Source organism: Esox lucius, chromosome 19 (genome assembly GCF_011004845.1).
Source record: "Esox lucius isolate fEsoLuc1 chromosome 19, fEsoLuc1.pri, whole genome shotgun sequence".
NCBI lineage: Eukaryota > Metazoa > Chordata > Actinopteri > Esociformes > Esocidae > Esox > Esox lucius.
In genome coordinates this window covers 20,088,278-20,105,465 of record NC_047587.1, presented here as the reverse complement: position 1 = coordinate 20,105,465, position 17,188 = coordinate 20,088,278, and the positions used below count along the sequence as shown (strand labels likewise).

General features: G+C 41.2%; 2 protein-coding genes across 6 annotated transcripts in view; one reads left to right on the top strand and one right to left on the bottom strand.

Annotated features, from left to right (window-relative positions):
- Window positions 1-2,907: 2,907 nt before the first annotated feature.
- The window catches only part of mapk8ip2 (mitogen-activated protein kinase 8 interacting protein 2), a 37,040-nt gene continuing 22,759 nt past the window's right edge, over window positions 2,908-17,188 (top strand). For 4 of the 5 annotated variants that reach the window (XM_010890396.3, XM_020040298.2, XM_020040299.2 and 1 more), the window contains exon 1: window positions 2,914-3,328. In XM_010890396.3, coding sequence (XP_010888698.2) covers window positions 3,264-3,328 — 65 coding nt within the window. In that variant the 5' untranslated portion in view covers window positions 2,914-3,263. Of the gene's footprint in view, window positions 3,329-17,188 lie in introns of all 5 variants that reach the window. The other variant, XM_020040295.2, reaches the window with a different exon arrangement.
- LOC105022190 (gastricsin) lies at window positions 11,772-15,214 on the bottom strand. The gene is given in 10 exon segments (XM_010890392.4): window positions 11,772-11,957; window positions 12,338-12,436; window positions 13,038-13,185; window positions 13,358-13,474; window positions 13,642-13,841; window positions 13,992-14,110; window positions 14,330-14,414; window positions 14,416-14,448; window positions 14,740-14,878; window positions 15,104-15,214. Coding segments are annotated over 10 exon segments (1,161 nt in total). The 5' UTR covers window positions 15,160-15,214; the 3' UTR covers window positions 11,772-11,792.

Here is a 17,188-nt window from a genome sequence, read left to right as displayed (position 1 = left end):
AAATAAAATACTTTGACTTTGATTTAGAGATAAGTTAATGGGTACAGTAGGGTTAAACAGATGGCTATAAGGACAGACAAATAGTATACAGGGATTAGGGTAGAATAACAGGCAGGCAGTTTGGCAAAGGCCAATTTGTTAAATACAATTGAATAATGAATGCACCCCTCTAGTCATTAATTTACTGTAAGGTAAACCTTGCTAGAATTCCACTTTTAAGAGATAAGGTGCTTTTGCTTTTATATTATAAAGTTTCTGCAGTTATTCATGTGTTTATTAATAATTAGAACAACAGTGGTGAAACATGGCAGAGAGTTTTTGAACACAAAAAAGGAGACAGCGATAATCAGAGACATGGAGTGGAGCGCTATGCTACTGAAGATGAGGTCAAGTGCTTTGCCCCTTATGCCTTGATGATACGTCAACAATTAGCCTGCTGCAAAGTGAATGCAGTTCAAGGGACAAAAAAGGCAGTACCTGAAGTAGATGGCTTTATAGCAATAGACAATGATAGCGTTATAGCATTAAACCAAATATTAATACTGAACCGCAGAATTCATATTTGGTGGAAGCACTTTGGTAATAATTACCGCTGTGAGATTATTGGGCTAGTCTCACAGCAGTAAGTTTGCTTTCCAGTTCCTTGGAGAGTGTCAATGGACCACGATCCCCATTTTTTTATTTTATTTGACTGGGCAATATAAGGACATTTATGTTTTATTCCTTTGCTACCACTGAAGCTTTGACCGTGTGCTTCAGGTCTTTGTCATGCTGAAATGGTAACTTCCTTCCCAGTTTCAGTTTTCTTGCAGAAGGTAGCAGTTCTTCCTCAATGACTTTTCTGTACATTGCTCTATTAATTTTCCCTTCTATTCTGACATCCCTTAATTTTCCCTTAATTTTCCCTTCTATCCTGACATCTCTGTGAGATGTGACTTTAACTGGCTAATAAAAATATTTATTATAAATTGAAAGTTTGTTGATTGTATTACTATTTATAGAACATGTACAGATGGAAAATAGGACTCTCAAAATAAAGTGTAACCAAAGAAAAGATTAAGATAGGCAAATTAACACAGATACTGGACAGAAGAAGATTGGAAAAAAGGTGTTATGGACAGAGAAATCTAATTTTGAGGTGTTTGGATCACAAAGAAGAACATTCATGAGACGCAGACCAAATGAAAAGATGCTGGACGGGAACTTGGCCCCATCTGTCAAGCATGGTGAAGGCAATGTGATGGTCTGGTGGTGCTTTGGTGGTGGTAAAGAGGGAGATTTGTGCAGGGTAAAAGGGATATTGAAGAAGGAACACTATCACTCCATTTTACACCATGTCATATTTTGTGGACGGCACTTGACTGGAGCCAATTTCCTCCTACAACAGAACAATGACCCAAAGAACAGCTCCAAACTATGCAAGAACAATTTAGGGAAGAACAGTCAGCTGGTATTCTGTCTTTTATGGAGTGGTCAGCACAGTCACTGGCTCTCAACCCTATTGAGCTGTTGTGGGAGCATCTTGCCATTCCAATCAAGCCAATCCAAATTAACTGTAAAAGTCCCATTAAAGGTGTGGAGCAAGGTGTGTTGGTAAGTGGAAAGAAATACTCAGTTAAATGTTTGAAACTCTGCGGCACTGAAGTGCTTAGACCTTCTAGACACTGCAAAGAAAATAGGGGTGCTGTTTTAAACTTTTTAAACAGAACCAGACAAATAATGAATGAAGGTTTTAGGATAGTTGCATATGGTGGATGTCCAGGAAGCTCAGGGTTATTTGGTCATTTCACTAACCAGTTACAAATTATTAACTGACTAGTTTCACCCAGCAGAAGCCCTTGTTATGAAGAAAGAGTTTTTGCTGATAGAGCAGGGTGCTGAATTCAAAACCATGCAGATGTTTAATATCCTTTTTGTTATACTTTGCAGGTGGATCCAAATCAAACAGATAATCTGTAATCTGCTATTTTGCTATCCAAATTTGGATTGAGTTGTTTTATGCTTTTGAACTTTTAAAAGACATTATCTAGAGGAAGTCCTTATAAATATCCCAGAATCCAGATGGTGTGCCATATTGACATCTATTGCCCTATTGCCATCTACTGGGAGAGTTAGTATACTGTATGTCAGAGTAATATAATTTTTAGCCAATGAGAATGCTAGGTTTTTCAACAACAAAACAGGCATAAGAATGAGCTGGATACTTTAATGCTTTTTAATTTTAATTTTGCTAACCTGCCTTGTTAGTTATCCTTAACAAATCATGACTTGCCTTATGGACAAATCTAGTGACCCACTTTTAGACAGACACAGTCACCTATACATGACAGGACCTGAGAGATTAACTGCATGAGAGATTAAGTGCGCAGACTGACCCCAGTCCATAAATTAACTATTCTGATTTCAGCTATGGGAAATGGTTAAATGCATAGACATAAAAGAACAGGATTAAACAGCATTAAAGAAAGATGATTCCCCATATAGAATGAGAAATGTATACATGGGCCGTCTGCTAAATTACTTAAATGTAAAGAAACCTAAATGTACAGTGGACTTTATACAACCCACCATTCTCATCAGTTGAGAAATAAATATATTCTATCACATTAAAAAAGAAATGCAATGTTTTGTTGCTATTATCTGTTTGACGCTGAATGGATTGTTTTCATTATCTTCCATGAGAAAATCATAGCGGCTGGTCCTTGGCTTATTGTCGTTGCCAAAGAGTATTGGTCTAGTCATCTGTTCGGCCCACCCTCATGCCTTAACGCGCTGCTCTGCATGACCTGTCCCTTTTCCGTTATCGTTATACAGATTGCGCACCTCCCCGTTGTAACTGACGACCCCCCCCCCCACCCTCCTCCCACACAGCCCCGCCGTCTTCGTATCACGTGGCATCATCACAGCGGCAGACATTTGTCGAGGCAGGCAACGGACTGCGGGTGTGTGGCTGGGCTGGCCGCATAGGTACAAGATAGGATTTTTTCTGTGTTATTACCGCAGTCTACCTTTCCTCTGTTCTCTGCCATTTTCGGGCCGTAGTGGATAGCAGCTCTAGGCAGATTGGATGGTGATGCTGAGTACGCTTATCTGATTTGGCTAGGTCGAGGCCAGGGTGATCTGGAACAGCGTGGCCATAAGAGGGAGAGTCAGAGAAACCGCACTGGTCGTGAGTGCGTCCGTCTGTCGCGCTCTGTGGTTGTGAATGGACTGCGCTTCATCAGTGATTCTCTGCAGTCACATCGAGTCGTTTATAGAGGAAGATGGCGGACAGGGCTGAGATGTTCTCTCTCTCCACCTTCCACTCCCTCTCTCCTCCAGGCTGCAGGTAAGACAACAAACCACAAACGGAGCAACGAAGGGCGGCCGCGCGGAGTGTGCTCGAGAACTTAGATGGATGGATGGAGGAGGGGATATAGGCGGATGCGAGAGAATCTGGTCAACCATTAGTGGGAAGGCTACGTTTATCTGTTCAGTGAATATTACCATGTTTTATCACTGAAACGGATAACATGACACACTGGATGCTGATGATGGTACTCTGTCGTCTACGTAGGTTTGGCACTGCACGCAATGCGTAGCTGGTGCTGATGCTGAGTTGGTTTCTGTTTTCTTTTTGTCTCGCGTGGTGTGGGTTTGTATTAAAAGAATGTTGATCTACACACAAAACAAGTAACTCTGTTTTAGTGCGAAGTAGTGAGAAGAGGAATCATCACAGAGGACACGCCATAGATTTTTGTCACGTTAGATTTCCTGCCTGGCTTGCGCATTCTCTCAATTACCTCAGAGGGAGCGGGTGTAAGGCTCACGCCCTGTTGAGACAAACAGCCTGAAATGGTGCGGAGCTGCATTAGGCCTAGGTTGAGAGGTTTAATTTAACATCCGTATACGCCAGAATTCTTATTCTCCTATTGTTGATGGGATTGAATAGGTTGATTTTTATGGTGTGCTCTGATTTGTTGTTAATGTAAGCATATAATATGTGCATTCTCTGACCGTTAGACATCACTTGATGCAATTCGACTAATTCTCTAAGATTCACAATGATATGGTCCTATCTTTGCTAAGGCCGTTGTCAGTGGTTCTAAGAAAGTGTGTGTGGCTGTTAAGCAAGTTATTGAGCAAGTTAATTATAGTTCTGTCCACTATACATCCACTATACAGTAAAAAAATAATATATATATATATAACTAAAAATGACATTTTGTAAATTAATATTACAGGTCATGATAGTAGGCCTATACTTCGTCTCGCTAATATTAGATGGATACAATGTATGATTGTAGTAACTCATTTCATTTCAGTTTCATTAATGTGAACGGATTTTTTATTCTTAAATGAGAAATGAGTTAGAAGGTGGGGGTGGGGGGAGGGTCATGAGGGAGAGGTCTAATAGATAAGTTGGCTTACAACCACTACATTGCAAATGATGCTTGTGCATCTAGGGGCAGATGGCTGTGTGTTGTTATTATGAATCTAAAAAGTCAGACTGCTGTAGCAGAAAGCAAAAGCTACCATGTAAGTGATTATAGATTGCTTGTTTCAGCTCTTTGTAACTTGTTACTGATACCTTGTCTTATTTTGAGGTGTTTTGACTGATGCCACGTTAATGCTAATACAGTTAAAATTAAATAGCTAGCTAACCAACAACTGTAACAGTGAATTTGACCAGGGTTCAAATCTTACTAGCAGACTAGCCCAGGGGTCACTCAGAGGTCAGTGCAAATGTCCGTCACTGACCGGGATATTAGTTAGTACTTGAAAATGGTGGCCTCGCCTCATCACATTCCAGCAACTCCTTGAGGCAACTTGGTTGCCTTGGTTTTCTGTGAGCGTAATTGAGGGCCAGAGTGCATTCCTTCCACCACATAAGCATTCTGGCATAGGCTTGAGCGAGCGGTGTTATAGAACAAGAACGACAATGGATGTGTTTTGGAAGGCACATATCTCTACATTGACTGTCTACATTGACTACATTGACTGTCTCTACATTGACTACTTTGCGTAACAGTTTTAAAAAGTAGAAGAAAGCAATGTATTTGAGGGATATCAGGTGGTCAATGTTGGAGTATATTTATGTTTTCTATAAACATATGGTGAAGAAATAAAATTGTAAATGTTGTCAAGTTCCAGTTGTTTAGCCCTATAATTGTGCAGACACTGGTTTAGTTACTAAACAACCACACGGTCTGTAATCTCAGTTACCAGAAATCTCTTTCAGAAAATGAAAAAGTAAGGAGTGAAACAGAAAGGAATTTCGAAGCATACACTGGTTAATTGTATTTTATGGGTGTAGTCCAGAATCCTCGGTGAGAATTGAGAGCTAGAATGCAATTCCATTACCCGAAGGCAATCTTAATTCTCAACCCAGACCCTCCTTTCTTCCTCTCACCTGCTACACAACTCATGTAAACAACATTGTGAATGACCTTGAGGTTCAGGCAAGAACATGCAGTCCAATGAGAGAGGCAGGAGGAGAGGAAAAAGAAAGGAATTAACACTACAAGCACAAATGACAACCATAACTTAGTGACAAGGTCAGACGACAGTGGAGGCCTCAGTAAATAGGATCTGGCAGGTTTGTGTGTTTGTGGATGTGCTTGCATGCATACCTGCCAGCGTGTGTGTGTGTGTGAAAGTTAGAGCTTTGGAGAGCAAGTGAGAGAGAGGGCAGTGCTTTTTCATGAATAAAGCATGGTCACAGGATTTTTTCCCCCCTCTTCCAAACAGGAAATCATATTTTCAAGCAAGGTGGTGGAACCTTGGTTTAAATTATTTTGCTATTAATGGGAGGTCTTTTAAGAATGTTTCTGTTATTTCCTTTTCTTTCTTTGCAGAGTATACCCAGCAAACCACAAACATTCAGACACTAGCTTGCATTCCTTTTAGGAAACTTATATATCATAAGTTCTCTAGACAAATGGGCTCTGATAAGATTCAGAAACAATGCTTTTAGTTTAAAACCAAATTCAGTTTGGTTAGTTGGATTCCATATGATTTGGTGCACTAACATTCATTGCATAGACAATATTATCTTTCCATACTAAATTCACATTTGATAGTGATGGAGGTGCTGAGCTTAAGTTTATGTGAATGTGTGTTTGTGTGAGTGCGTGTGTAATATAGGCAACTGAACTGATCCATAGGACAGACTGAGCATCTACAATTTGTTGCCATATTGGAGGCAATTTAGGTTTGTCCCCTCACATTTCCTCTGAAATCCTCATCACAAAGAACTCTTGCAGAAATGTCAAGCATACAACTTATTAATTAAAAACAATGGCATATAACAAGACTGGACATTTACCACATTTATATAGATTTACCAAGAAAATGCCTATGAGCTAGGAAAGAAGCCTTCAAAAGATCATTTCCAATGTGTTTTCTTCCTTAATAAATAAATTAAAGGTAACTTAAACATTTTTATAACTGTTTACTGTTTAACATGTCATATCACATTCAATTCTTATGAGCTACTATTATGTATGTACATATCAATATTTATGAATTAGCAATGACAAAAAAACTGAACAGGAATATTCTTGCAACGTTCCCATTAAACATCTCTTAAACATTGATGTAAACAGTTTGGAAAACATGGTAACCACATTTTGAGTAAAATGTTTAATGTTAAGGGGAATGATCACTTGGAATCCTTCCATGAAAACGTGACCACAGCCAGGTCTACAATCTTGTCCCTGACATCCTTGGACAGCTCTTTGTTCTTGGTCATGGGGGAGAGTTTGTAATCTGATTGATTGCTTCTGTGGACAGGTGCCTTTTATACAGGTAACTCCCTTTAAAAGTATGCTCCTAATCTTAGCTGGAATGGGCTACAAGACCATCGCCAAGCAGCTTGGTGAGAAAGTGACAACAGTTGGTGCGATTGTTCGCAAATGGAAGATACACAAAAGAACTGTCAATCTCCCACAGTCTGGGGCTCCATGCAAGATCTCACCTCGTGGAGTTGCAATGATCTTGAGAACAGTGAGGAATCCGCCCAGAACTACACAGGAGCATCTTGTCAATGATCTCAAGGCAGCTGGGACCAGAGTCACCAAGAAAACAATTGGTAACACACTACGCCGTGAAGGACTGAAATCCTGCAGCGCCTGCAAGGTCCCCCTGCTCAAGATAGCACATGTACAGGCCCGTCTGAAGTTTGCAGATGAACATCTGAATGATTCAATGGAGAACTGGGTGGAAGTGTTGTGGTCTGATGAGACCAAAATTGAGCTCTTTGACATCAAATCAACTCTCCCAGTTTGGAGGAGGAGGAATGCTGCCTATGACCCCAAGCACACCATCCCCACCGTCAAACATGGAGGTGGAAACATTTCGTTTTTGGGGTTTTCTGCTAATGGGACAGGACAACTTCACCGCATCAAAGGGACAATGGACGGGGCCATGTAAAATCAAAACCTTCCCTCAGCCAGGGCATTTAAAATGGGTCGTGGATGGGTATTCCAGCATGACAATGACCCAAAACACACGGCCAAGGCAACAAAGGAGTGGCTCAAGAAGAAGCAAATAAAGGTCCTGGAGTGGCCTAGCCAGTCTCCAGACCTTAATCCCATAGAAAATCTGTGGAGGGAGCTGAAGGTTCGAATTGCCAAACGTCAGTGACAAAACCTTAATGACTTGGAGAAGATCTGCAAAGAGGAGTGGGACAAAATCCCTCCTCAGATGTGTGCAAACCTGGTGGCCAACTATAAGAAACGTCTGACCTCTGTGATTGCCAACGAGGATTTTACGACCAAATACTAAGTCAAGTTTGCAGAGGAGTGGAATACTTATTTCACTCATTAAAATGCAAATCAATTTATGTGTTTTTCTGGATTTTGTTGTTGTTATTCTGTCTCTCACTGTTCAAATTAACTTATCATTAAAATTATAGAATGATCATTTATTTGTCAGTGGGCAAACGTACACAATCAGCAGGGGATAAAAAAATAAATAAAAAAAGGCCCTCACTGTATCTATAAAATACAACAACTCTACCAATTGCTGCTAGGTCACACTGTTATACATATTACTGCCATACTTGCCATACATAAATGTTCAGTAATACTACCCAGATTGCTGCTCTATCAAAATACTACCCAGCTTGCTGCTAGTTTACAGTACTCTTTTTTTAATTGCTGCTAGTGTACAGTGTTGTGTTTATTGTTGCTTTATTTTATTATCATTTTCTGTCTAGCTATATTTTTGCTTATATACTCTTCTTCTTAACTTTCACTACGTAGTTGTCGGTTGTACAGGATGAAATTCATAAGAGTTTCATTGTACAGGACGATGCTGTGTTGTTCAGTGTATTTGACAAATATACCTTGAAACCTTGGAACACTACATTGTAACTGATTAGATTCAACTCTCGCTAATACCCATCTCAATATCAAAATGGATAAAAAGCAAAAACTGTGAAAATAGCTTTTTAATTTTAACTATTCTATTCTATTTTCATTAAAATAAAATAAAATGCTGTTATCTTTACAACCAATCAGTGTTAAAAAAAACATTGATTGGTTGTGTCAGGTCCTGGATGGATGTGAAACAAGGCAGCAGGAGGAGGGAGCTGGAACATGGGCCTGGGTGGATGTGAAACAAGGTAGCAGGAGGAGGGAGCTGGAACATGGGCCTGGGTGGATGTGAAACAGGGCAGCAGGAGGAGGAAGCTGGAACATGGGCTGGATGGATCAATCAATCAATCAAATTTATTTATAAAGCCATTTTTACAACAGCAGTTGTCACAAAGTGCTTTACAGAGATACCCGGCCTTAAACCCCAAGGAGCAAACAACAGTAGTGTTGAATTTCTGTGGCTAGGATGGATGTGAAACAGGGCTGCAGGAGGAGGGAGCTGGAACATGGGCTGGGTGGATGTGAAACAGAGCAGCAGGAGGGAGCTGGAACATGGGCTGGGTGGATGTGAAACAGGGCTGCAGGAGGAGAGAGCTGGAACATGGGCTGGGTGGATGTGAAAGAGGGCAGCAGGAGGAGGGAGCTAGAACATGGGCTGGGTGGATGTGAAACAGAGCAGCAGGAGGAGGGAGCTGGAACATGGGCTGTGTGGATGTGAAAGAGGGCAGCAGGAGGAGGGAGCTAGAATGGGCTGGGTGGATGTGAAAGAGGGCAGCAGGAGGAGGGAGCTGGAACATGGGCTGGGTGGATGTGAAACAGAGCAGCAGGAGGAGGGAGCTGGAACATGAGCTGGGTGGATGTGAAAGAGGGCAGCAAGAGGAGAGAGCTGGAAGGCATTCACCAGAGCAGGGTACTGCCACACAGTATAAGAGGCTTAAATAAAAACACACATTTTAGTCTATCAGCTTTGTGTCTGGTTCTATCTCTCTCCCTCTGGCACTTCCCCATTTCTTTATTCCTTTCTTACCCTCCCTTTTACCCCGTACTGAATTAAGAATTACCATGACAATTGTACTAAAATTGTTTTGGTCTTTTTTCACTTTTAAGTTAAAATGTGTAATTGTTTGCGAAATCCTTTGTGATTCAGTTGTGTCAAGAAGAAATACTTAATGTTTTTGTGGTTTATAGTATTGTGTCTCATTGCTTTTGCACATTCATCAGACTCCACAAAATGAAATGTTTTTTTACCAGAGCCCACTCATTTACACTGGTTGGAAATTTTGGGTCACAAAGAAAAGCTACATTTTTTGTCACCATCAAATTGACCTGAAATTAAGTGTAGACATTGTATACAGTGTTAATGTTGGAAATGACCATTGTAGCTGGAAACGGCAGATTGTTTTATGGAATAACTACATAGGTGCACAGAGGCCCATTATCAACAACCAATGTGTTCCAATGTCATGTTGTGTTTGCTAATCCAAGTTTATCTCTTGTACTGAGAAATGAAGGCTATTCCATGTGAGAAATTGCCAAGAAACTGAAGATCTCCTACAACACTGTGTACTACTCCCTTCACAGAACAGCTCAAACTGTCTCTAACCAGAATAGACGTGAGAGGCCCTGGTGCACAACTCTTCTGTCATAATTTCATTTTAGCAGATAATAATACTGCGGTGCGTTGCTCCAAAAGGAATCAGTAGTGTAAATCAAGGCTTGCTGATGCAGGTCTCCACCACTAGGCCAAAATCGCTTGGAAGCTGCCAGGGGCGGAGGCCAATCTGAGCGTAATCAAAGTCCTTCTTGACATCAGCTCATTACATAGACTCTCTGTCGCCAATACCCAATCCCGCATTTTTTGCCAGAATCAGAGAAATGTTTAATGCCTGTATTGCATCTGTGCATTCCTAAAAGTCACATTGAGTGCTATTGCGAATGACACTAGTTTGGATAGTTCTGATGTATATAATTTTTTTCATTAAATGCCTCTGATTCTCTTGAAAATATTGGAAACATTATAAAATAGGCTAGCTGTCACTTCCTGACATGGCTTGCCGTAAGTCCTTGTGTCGCACATCATTCTACTCCAGGCTGTAAGTGGGACAGTCTGAGGCTGGCTCAGTAATTGACATCGTTTCATTGGAGTGGTCCAGGAACCTCTTATGGCAAAAATCTGATGAGAATCCTCTATGCCAGCCACCCACATTTTATCTCAATGTAGTAAACAATTCCCTATGGAACCTTCAATGTGGATTCACTGTGCATAGCTGCGTCAGTATTTGCAAGACGTCATCATTACCTACTGGGAATGATGGAGTATGGTGATGTGACCACTTCAGTGCTGACCATTTGGGCCTTTGTCTGAACTAAATCTTCACCGCCTCTCTCCACCCACAGGGAACCATGGTTATATTCATAACCCAAAGTTTGTGGGCTATAACACACTTTAACATGTGCATTTTTGGCTGTGAAAGCAGTGTGGCAAAAATACAATGGATTGGCATGGTTCTTAATGAGTTAAACATGTGATCATCAACTCTCCCAAACCCATTGAGAGTTGTTGCAATGAGACAAGGCCCTAGATACAATGCGATATAATGTACTTGAAAAAGAGAGAAAAAGTAGTATATAAAATAATATATATAAATATATAGTTGCGATTAAGTTTTTTCATAGCCAACTTTGAGGCTTACGGATCTGGGCGCAAATTCTATGTTATGATGACCATGTGTCAATCTGTGGAATCCTTTACTAATGAGCTTTTATCCTAATCAGACATGCACTCACACACACCCACGCACACAAACATGCATTCATATGCACACACCACACAAATTGCTTTATGGACCAGCTTGAGCTATCTAAAATGGCCTCCTTGATCTTAACGTCAGTAATCAAGAGTAATTTGAAGCAAAAACACACATTTGCAGACCCATGCAGAAAAACAGTTTTTGATTTCAAGTTGATTTCCTGCAATTATATACCTTTTGCTATAGGGACAAACTTGGCAGGTTTTAATGTGAGAATTATTACATTCTATTTTTATCAATCTTTTAACTTGGTGTTAGATGCTTAACAAAATGTAACAGATACATACAATGCAATTAAAATCTTGCGATAAAATGCTTTTAATTGTTGAATATCACATTTACATTTACATTTTAGTAATTTAGCAGGCACTCTTACCCAGAGTTTCTTACCCAAGTTAACAGTTCTTAATTAGCTAAAACTGGAAATGACTTTTGCACCTCATTCTATTTTTCAGTAATGTAGAATTGCAACTTTGCCTCCCACCTAAATGATCAGAAGAATTGCCCTGGGTAGTTGATGTTCTAATGAACACATTGATTGCCATGAGTGATAGATGTTTTCGATTGGCCAAATGTGAAGGTTTGGGGTGGTAGAGCTCTAATGTTGTCATGTTGGTCAGACTTAGACTGCAGTCGCAAAGCCCACTTGGTTGTTTGCGCGGTCGTAGACAGAGTAGTACTCCCTTAGGAATACATCTCCCAGAATCCACAGGGGCTGTCCGTTTTGGGATGGCAGGTAGGTGGGGGTGATGTCAACGGAGCACACCAGGTACCCACCCTGGTTTGTCTGGGGAAAACAGGAGGACATTGCATGTTCAGGTCATTATACTGACATATGGCTTACTGACACACTCAAGGGTTATGAACCAGCTTACTGACACACTCAAGGGTTATGAACCAGCTTACTGGCACACTCAAGGGTTATGAACCAGCTTACTGTCACACTCAAGGGTTATGAACCAGCTTACTGACACACTCAAGGGTTATGAACCAGCTTACTGTCACACTCAAGGGTTATGAACCAGCTTACTGTTACACTCAAGGGTTATGAACCAGCTTACTGTTACACTCAAGGGTTATGAACCAGCTTACTGACACATTCAAGTGTTATGAACCAGCTTATGGACCTTTACTATCCAAACATCAATCAAAGATGGTAACACACACCTGTCGGATGTATGCAGATGGTAACAGGGGGAAGCTGACTCCATTCATGACGAAAGTGAGAGTAGGCAGGCTGTTGATCTGGTTACAGTTCACTGCATACTAAAACAACAACAACAACAAATTCACAGACATTAGTGGGATACATTCTTCCTGTAATGGTTACTTCAGATTTTTCCTTGCTTCTGGATTACATTGGTTCATGATGTCAGGTTTTACTGTTCTCCCCAGCATCTACCTTCTAGGTTTGTAATGGTTTAGGGTGTCAGTTAGGATTGTGTTGTATTAGTTTATCTCTGTTCTGTACTGGTCTGTTCTGGTTAACTCTGTACAGATCTGTTCTGGTTAACTCTGTACAGATCTGTTCTGGTTAACTCTGTACAGATCTGTTCTGGTTAACTCTGTTCTGTACTGGTCTGTTCTGGTTAACTCAGTTCTGTTCCTGGTCTGTCCTGGTTAACTCTGTACAGGTCTGTTCTAGGTGACTCTGTACAGATCTGTTCTAGTTAACTCTTTTCTTTACTGGTCTGTTCTGGTAAACTCAGTTCTGTTCCTGGTCTGTCCTGATTAACTGTGCACTGGTCTGTTCTGGTTAACTCTGGTCTGTACTGGTCTGTACTGGTTAACTCTGGTCTGTACTGGTCTGTTCTGGTTAACTCTGATCTGTCCTGGGCTGAATTGGTTTCTAGTGGTTTTCTGCTACCTCTCCATACTGGTTCTGCTGGACTCCGATGGACTGCATCATGGTTCCCAGGAACTGGCTGGGTGCAGTCAGCATGGAGGTGCCTGTGTCCACGATGGCCTGGCAGCCCTGACTACACCATCCTGTCTCTTGACCATTGATCTGGAACCTGGAGATATACAATAATTATGAAAAACAGACAGACTGAGACTAGCATTAACAGTTTCCTTAGAAAGCTTTAATAGGGTTTTTCACCCCATATGTTTCAGGCTCTAAGTAGTTTTGGTGTCATTGTTTGGTTAATGTTGTCAGTGTGTTTGTTTGGTGTAGTTGGTTCTGACCCTTGGATGCCAATCTGCCAGTACGTCTCGGCGGTAACGGGGATCCAGTTGAGCTGGCCCTCATACTTCGACTGGTCCACTCCTCCAAACGACAGCTCACTGCCCTGCTGGCCGCCCCTGCACACATTTTGTTTTAAGCATAGTTCTAAAAGTGTAAAAAACTAAGATAAATACCACACCAACCAAGTGAATTATTACTTACCTATAACACTGCCATCAGCCAATCAGAATTCAGCTTATCAGAATTCAAACTGCACGGTTTATAAGTAAGCTAGAGTACTGACCCGGTCAAGTAGAAAGCAAATATGTCGGACTGCAGAAGATTCTGAGACATCATGTTGTCCATGACTGGAGTCACTTGTCCGACTGCGAGAGAAGGGTAGGACAGGCCCAGGATACCATCGAATTGAGCCGAACCAAAAGGCACAGTTGGTTCATTAGTGCTCAGACCAAATTCCTGGTCAGTGACGACGATACCACCAACCTACGGAGGTGACAAAAAACACAAACACTCAGTGTCACGGAAACACTTCATGTTCTGTTGTGAGTGTTCTGTTGTGGCTCAGTGCTGCTTATAGTGAGGTATAACTGTAATAGAAGTTAATATTTGTACGGTTGCGAAGGTGAGACTCACATTGACTGTGTCATATCCAAAGACTCCATAAAGGCTGCCTGCTCCATAAGGCAGGTAGAAGGACTGGCCATTGTTTTGGAAAGTGGATGACTGCTGGGGGTCAAACCTTGTATGGGCATCTGCAGGAGGGACATAAACTACTTTGAATGTACTGTTCACAAGATAGTTATTCGTAGAAGTGTACAAATGTGATAATGGAGGTAAAAATCAGTGGTGAGGGTGGTAGGGGATGTACAGTTAGTTAAGCGTCTTGATGAGGAGGTAATACACATACTACGTAGTTGTAACTGTTGCTAGTTGTTGCATTCATGTGTCATGAAGCATCCAGCTGTACTCACTGCATGCCGCGGTGTTGCAGTAGGTGGAGTCGACCCACAGGTTTGAAGAGCCAGTGTCAAACAGCACCTGGAAGGACTGGGGGGGGGGTTCCAATGCTGATGGCTCCGAAATATGTCGTCTGGAAAACACAACAGGGATACAGAGATAGGACAGAGGTGCTAATAATCCATCCACTAAAGAAGATGTGGAGTGGTGAAATAGCTAAATAGTGTAGATCATAGAGTTAGTTGTTATCTTGAAATAGTTACCTAGATAGACCTGGATGAAGAATATGTACATTAGCCTAAAACTACATTTCCTTCTGATCTAGAATTTGAAACTAGACTGATTTGGCCGTAGACCTAACGTACAGAACATTGCCTAACATTCCAGACTGTACATTGGCTGGTGTTCTAAAGCATGCACTCACGTCAGCGTAGTTGTTGATGTACATGGTGGAGGAGCCGTCCAACTCTGGGTAATATTTAAGGGCAGGGTCTTGGTAGGGCAGGATTTCGCCTTTCTCCCGCATCTTCTCACGGATTGACTTGCGCTTCACCAGAGGGACCCTGGGAAACAAGCACACAGATGCAGTCAGATTGTGTATGGAGTAAAATGTTACAAATGTAAAGAGACTGAAATAGATGCAATTAACAAAACTATGAGAGATAGTGTTTCTACAGAGAGCAATTAATATTTTGGACTAGATGGAATGAAAAACTGAGAAAGAATGTGATGACCTATACTTTTTGAAGTGAAAGTGTGGTACCATATGTACTGGTGTTAGTACTAACCTGACAAGTCCCTCAGCAAAAACGGCAAACGCCAGCACAATGACGAGACACTTCATGGTCACTGCTGAAGTCCAAACCGATGGATGAGGCTTAGCTTGAGTGGAGACTGTTCTTATATACTGTACCAAACACACATATGGCAAACATGTATGCAAGTGGGTGTGATATACAGTTGGTGTGTGATGTGTGTGTTTGTGTGTATATCAGACTTGGGGAGGTGACTTTCTGTTCCATTTTCCACTGACTCCACATTATCTTTTCATTCTGCAGTAAAGCCTTTACTCCACTGCACCGATAACAGCACCTAACAAACACTACTATTAGTTTATTGAAGTTTTGTAAGTGGAACCAGATTAGATATAGTGTTATGTCTAACGGCATGTAGAAATACCATATGATCTGTATTATTCAGTAATGGAAAACATGAACTTTAATTCTTCTTCAGTTCTGATTAGGTTTGCTTTACATCAATATTATTTTACGAATAAAATTAAATATCCTTCATCAGCAATAGATGTGGTTCTAAGGAAACAATAGTGGTTCTCTGGAAACATTACAAGAACTGCTAATATTAATTAGATATGTTATTCAATACGCATGATAGAGAACATCTCAGCAACTGTCGCGTGAAGCTACAGTGTGGGCTGTTCTATTTAGTGGGCTTGTCGATTGTTTGATTGATATGGTCACGGTCAACCACATTTGTTATAGTTGACTCTTCAAAATCCTATGTTTTCTTTTTAAGAACCTGTTCATTTGTAGCTGTAATCAGTGGAGAGTTGTAATGACATTTATTCCATCCAATTCTAAAACCTGATTTATACAGATTCAAATACTGTAGTTCTGGACTCCCAAAGACCTGATGTATTATCCCTAGAACATCTTAATTGCATGTTTGCAATGTTTACATGTTTGACTTCAGGAATCAATGCAGGTTGAAAACCTCATCTTGCTCCTAATGTAATAATAATGTAATCATGGGGTGGCTGCATCATGCTATCTGAATGCTTCTCTGCGTGAGGTCAAGGAAAGCTTGTGAAGATAGAGGGCAAAATGGATGCTGCAAAGTACAGAGAAATCCTAGAAGAAAACCAAGTCTGCAAGAGACTTGGGAGTTGGGAGAAGATTCAACATCCAGCGTCAAACAGCACCAATGACCCCAAATACAGCCAAAGCCACACTGGTGTCGCTTAAAAACAAAATGGTCCTGCAGTGGCCCAGTCAAAGCCTGAACCTCAGTCCAAGTGTGAATAGGTGAAAGGAGTTGAAAATTGCTGAAGCTTCTTGGCTTCAATACCCTATAAGTCCCAACCTTTGGGTCTTTTGCAGCGGATATTTCCATTGTTTGGCTGTGTCATTTAAAATCCCATAGCAACAATATAATAAGCACTTAGTGTTAATCAGTACTATAGATATAACACACAGCACACTGAGATATGAACACTTATCCAAGGTCAAGAATAAGAGTTTGCACAAAAATACTGTAGTTATCCTGAAATTGACTTTGTCGTCGTGTTAGATAACATAATTCAGACAGAAAACACCACATATTAGTTTAGATATTTATTGGAGAACTTATACATGCAAGTCTTACATGCATGTCTTGCTCCTCTTGGTTAACTCATTGCCACCACATGATCGTGTATACGATAATACCAACAATAACATAACCTTGATGTTATTAATGCATTTCCCATGGCAATGACCAAGGTACGCAGTACCGACCCCCCAACACTGCAAAACCACTGCTAGACACTACCTCATATCGGAGCGGCATCAGATACCAGCTTCGCCCGACACACATACATGCGCTTTACTGAGTAGTTAGTCTCACATAACACACTGCTAGGTGATAACACACCACGGGGTGCCTCGCCGGAGCAAGATGGACCAGCTATCTTGTTAGGTGGGAATAACCCTACTTAGTGGTGCGTCACCCATGCGAACGCTCTCAGACCGAGTATTCATTCTCACATAACACACTGCTAGGTGCCTCGCCGGAGCAAGATGGACCTTGTTTGGTGAGATTAAACCTACTCGGCGGTGTGTCACCCAAACATCGCCCTCAGAAACATCACTCCCATC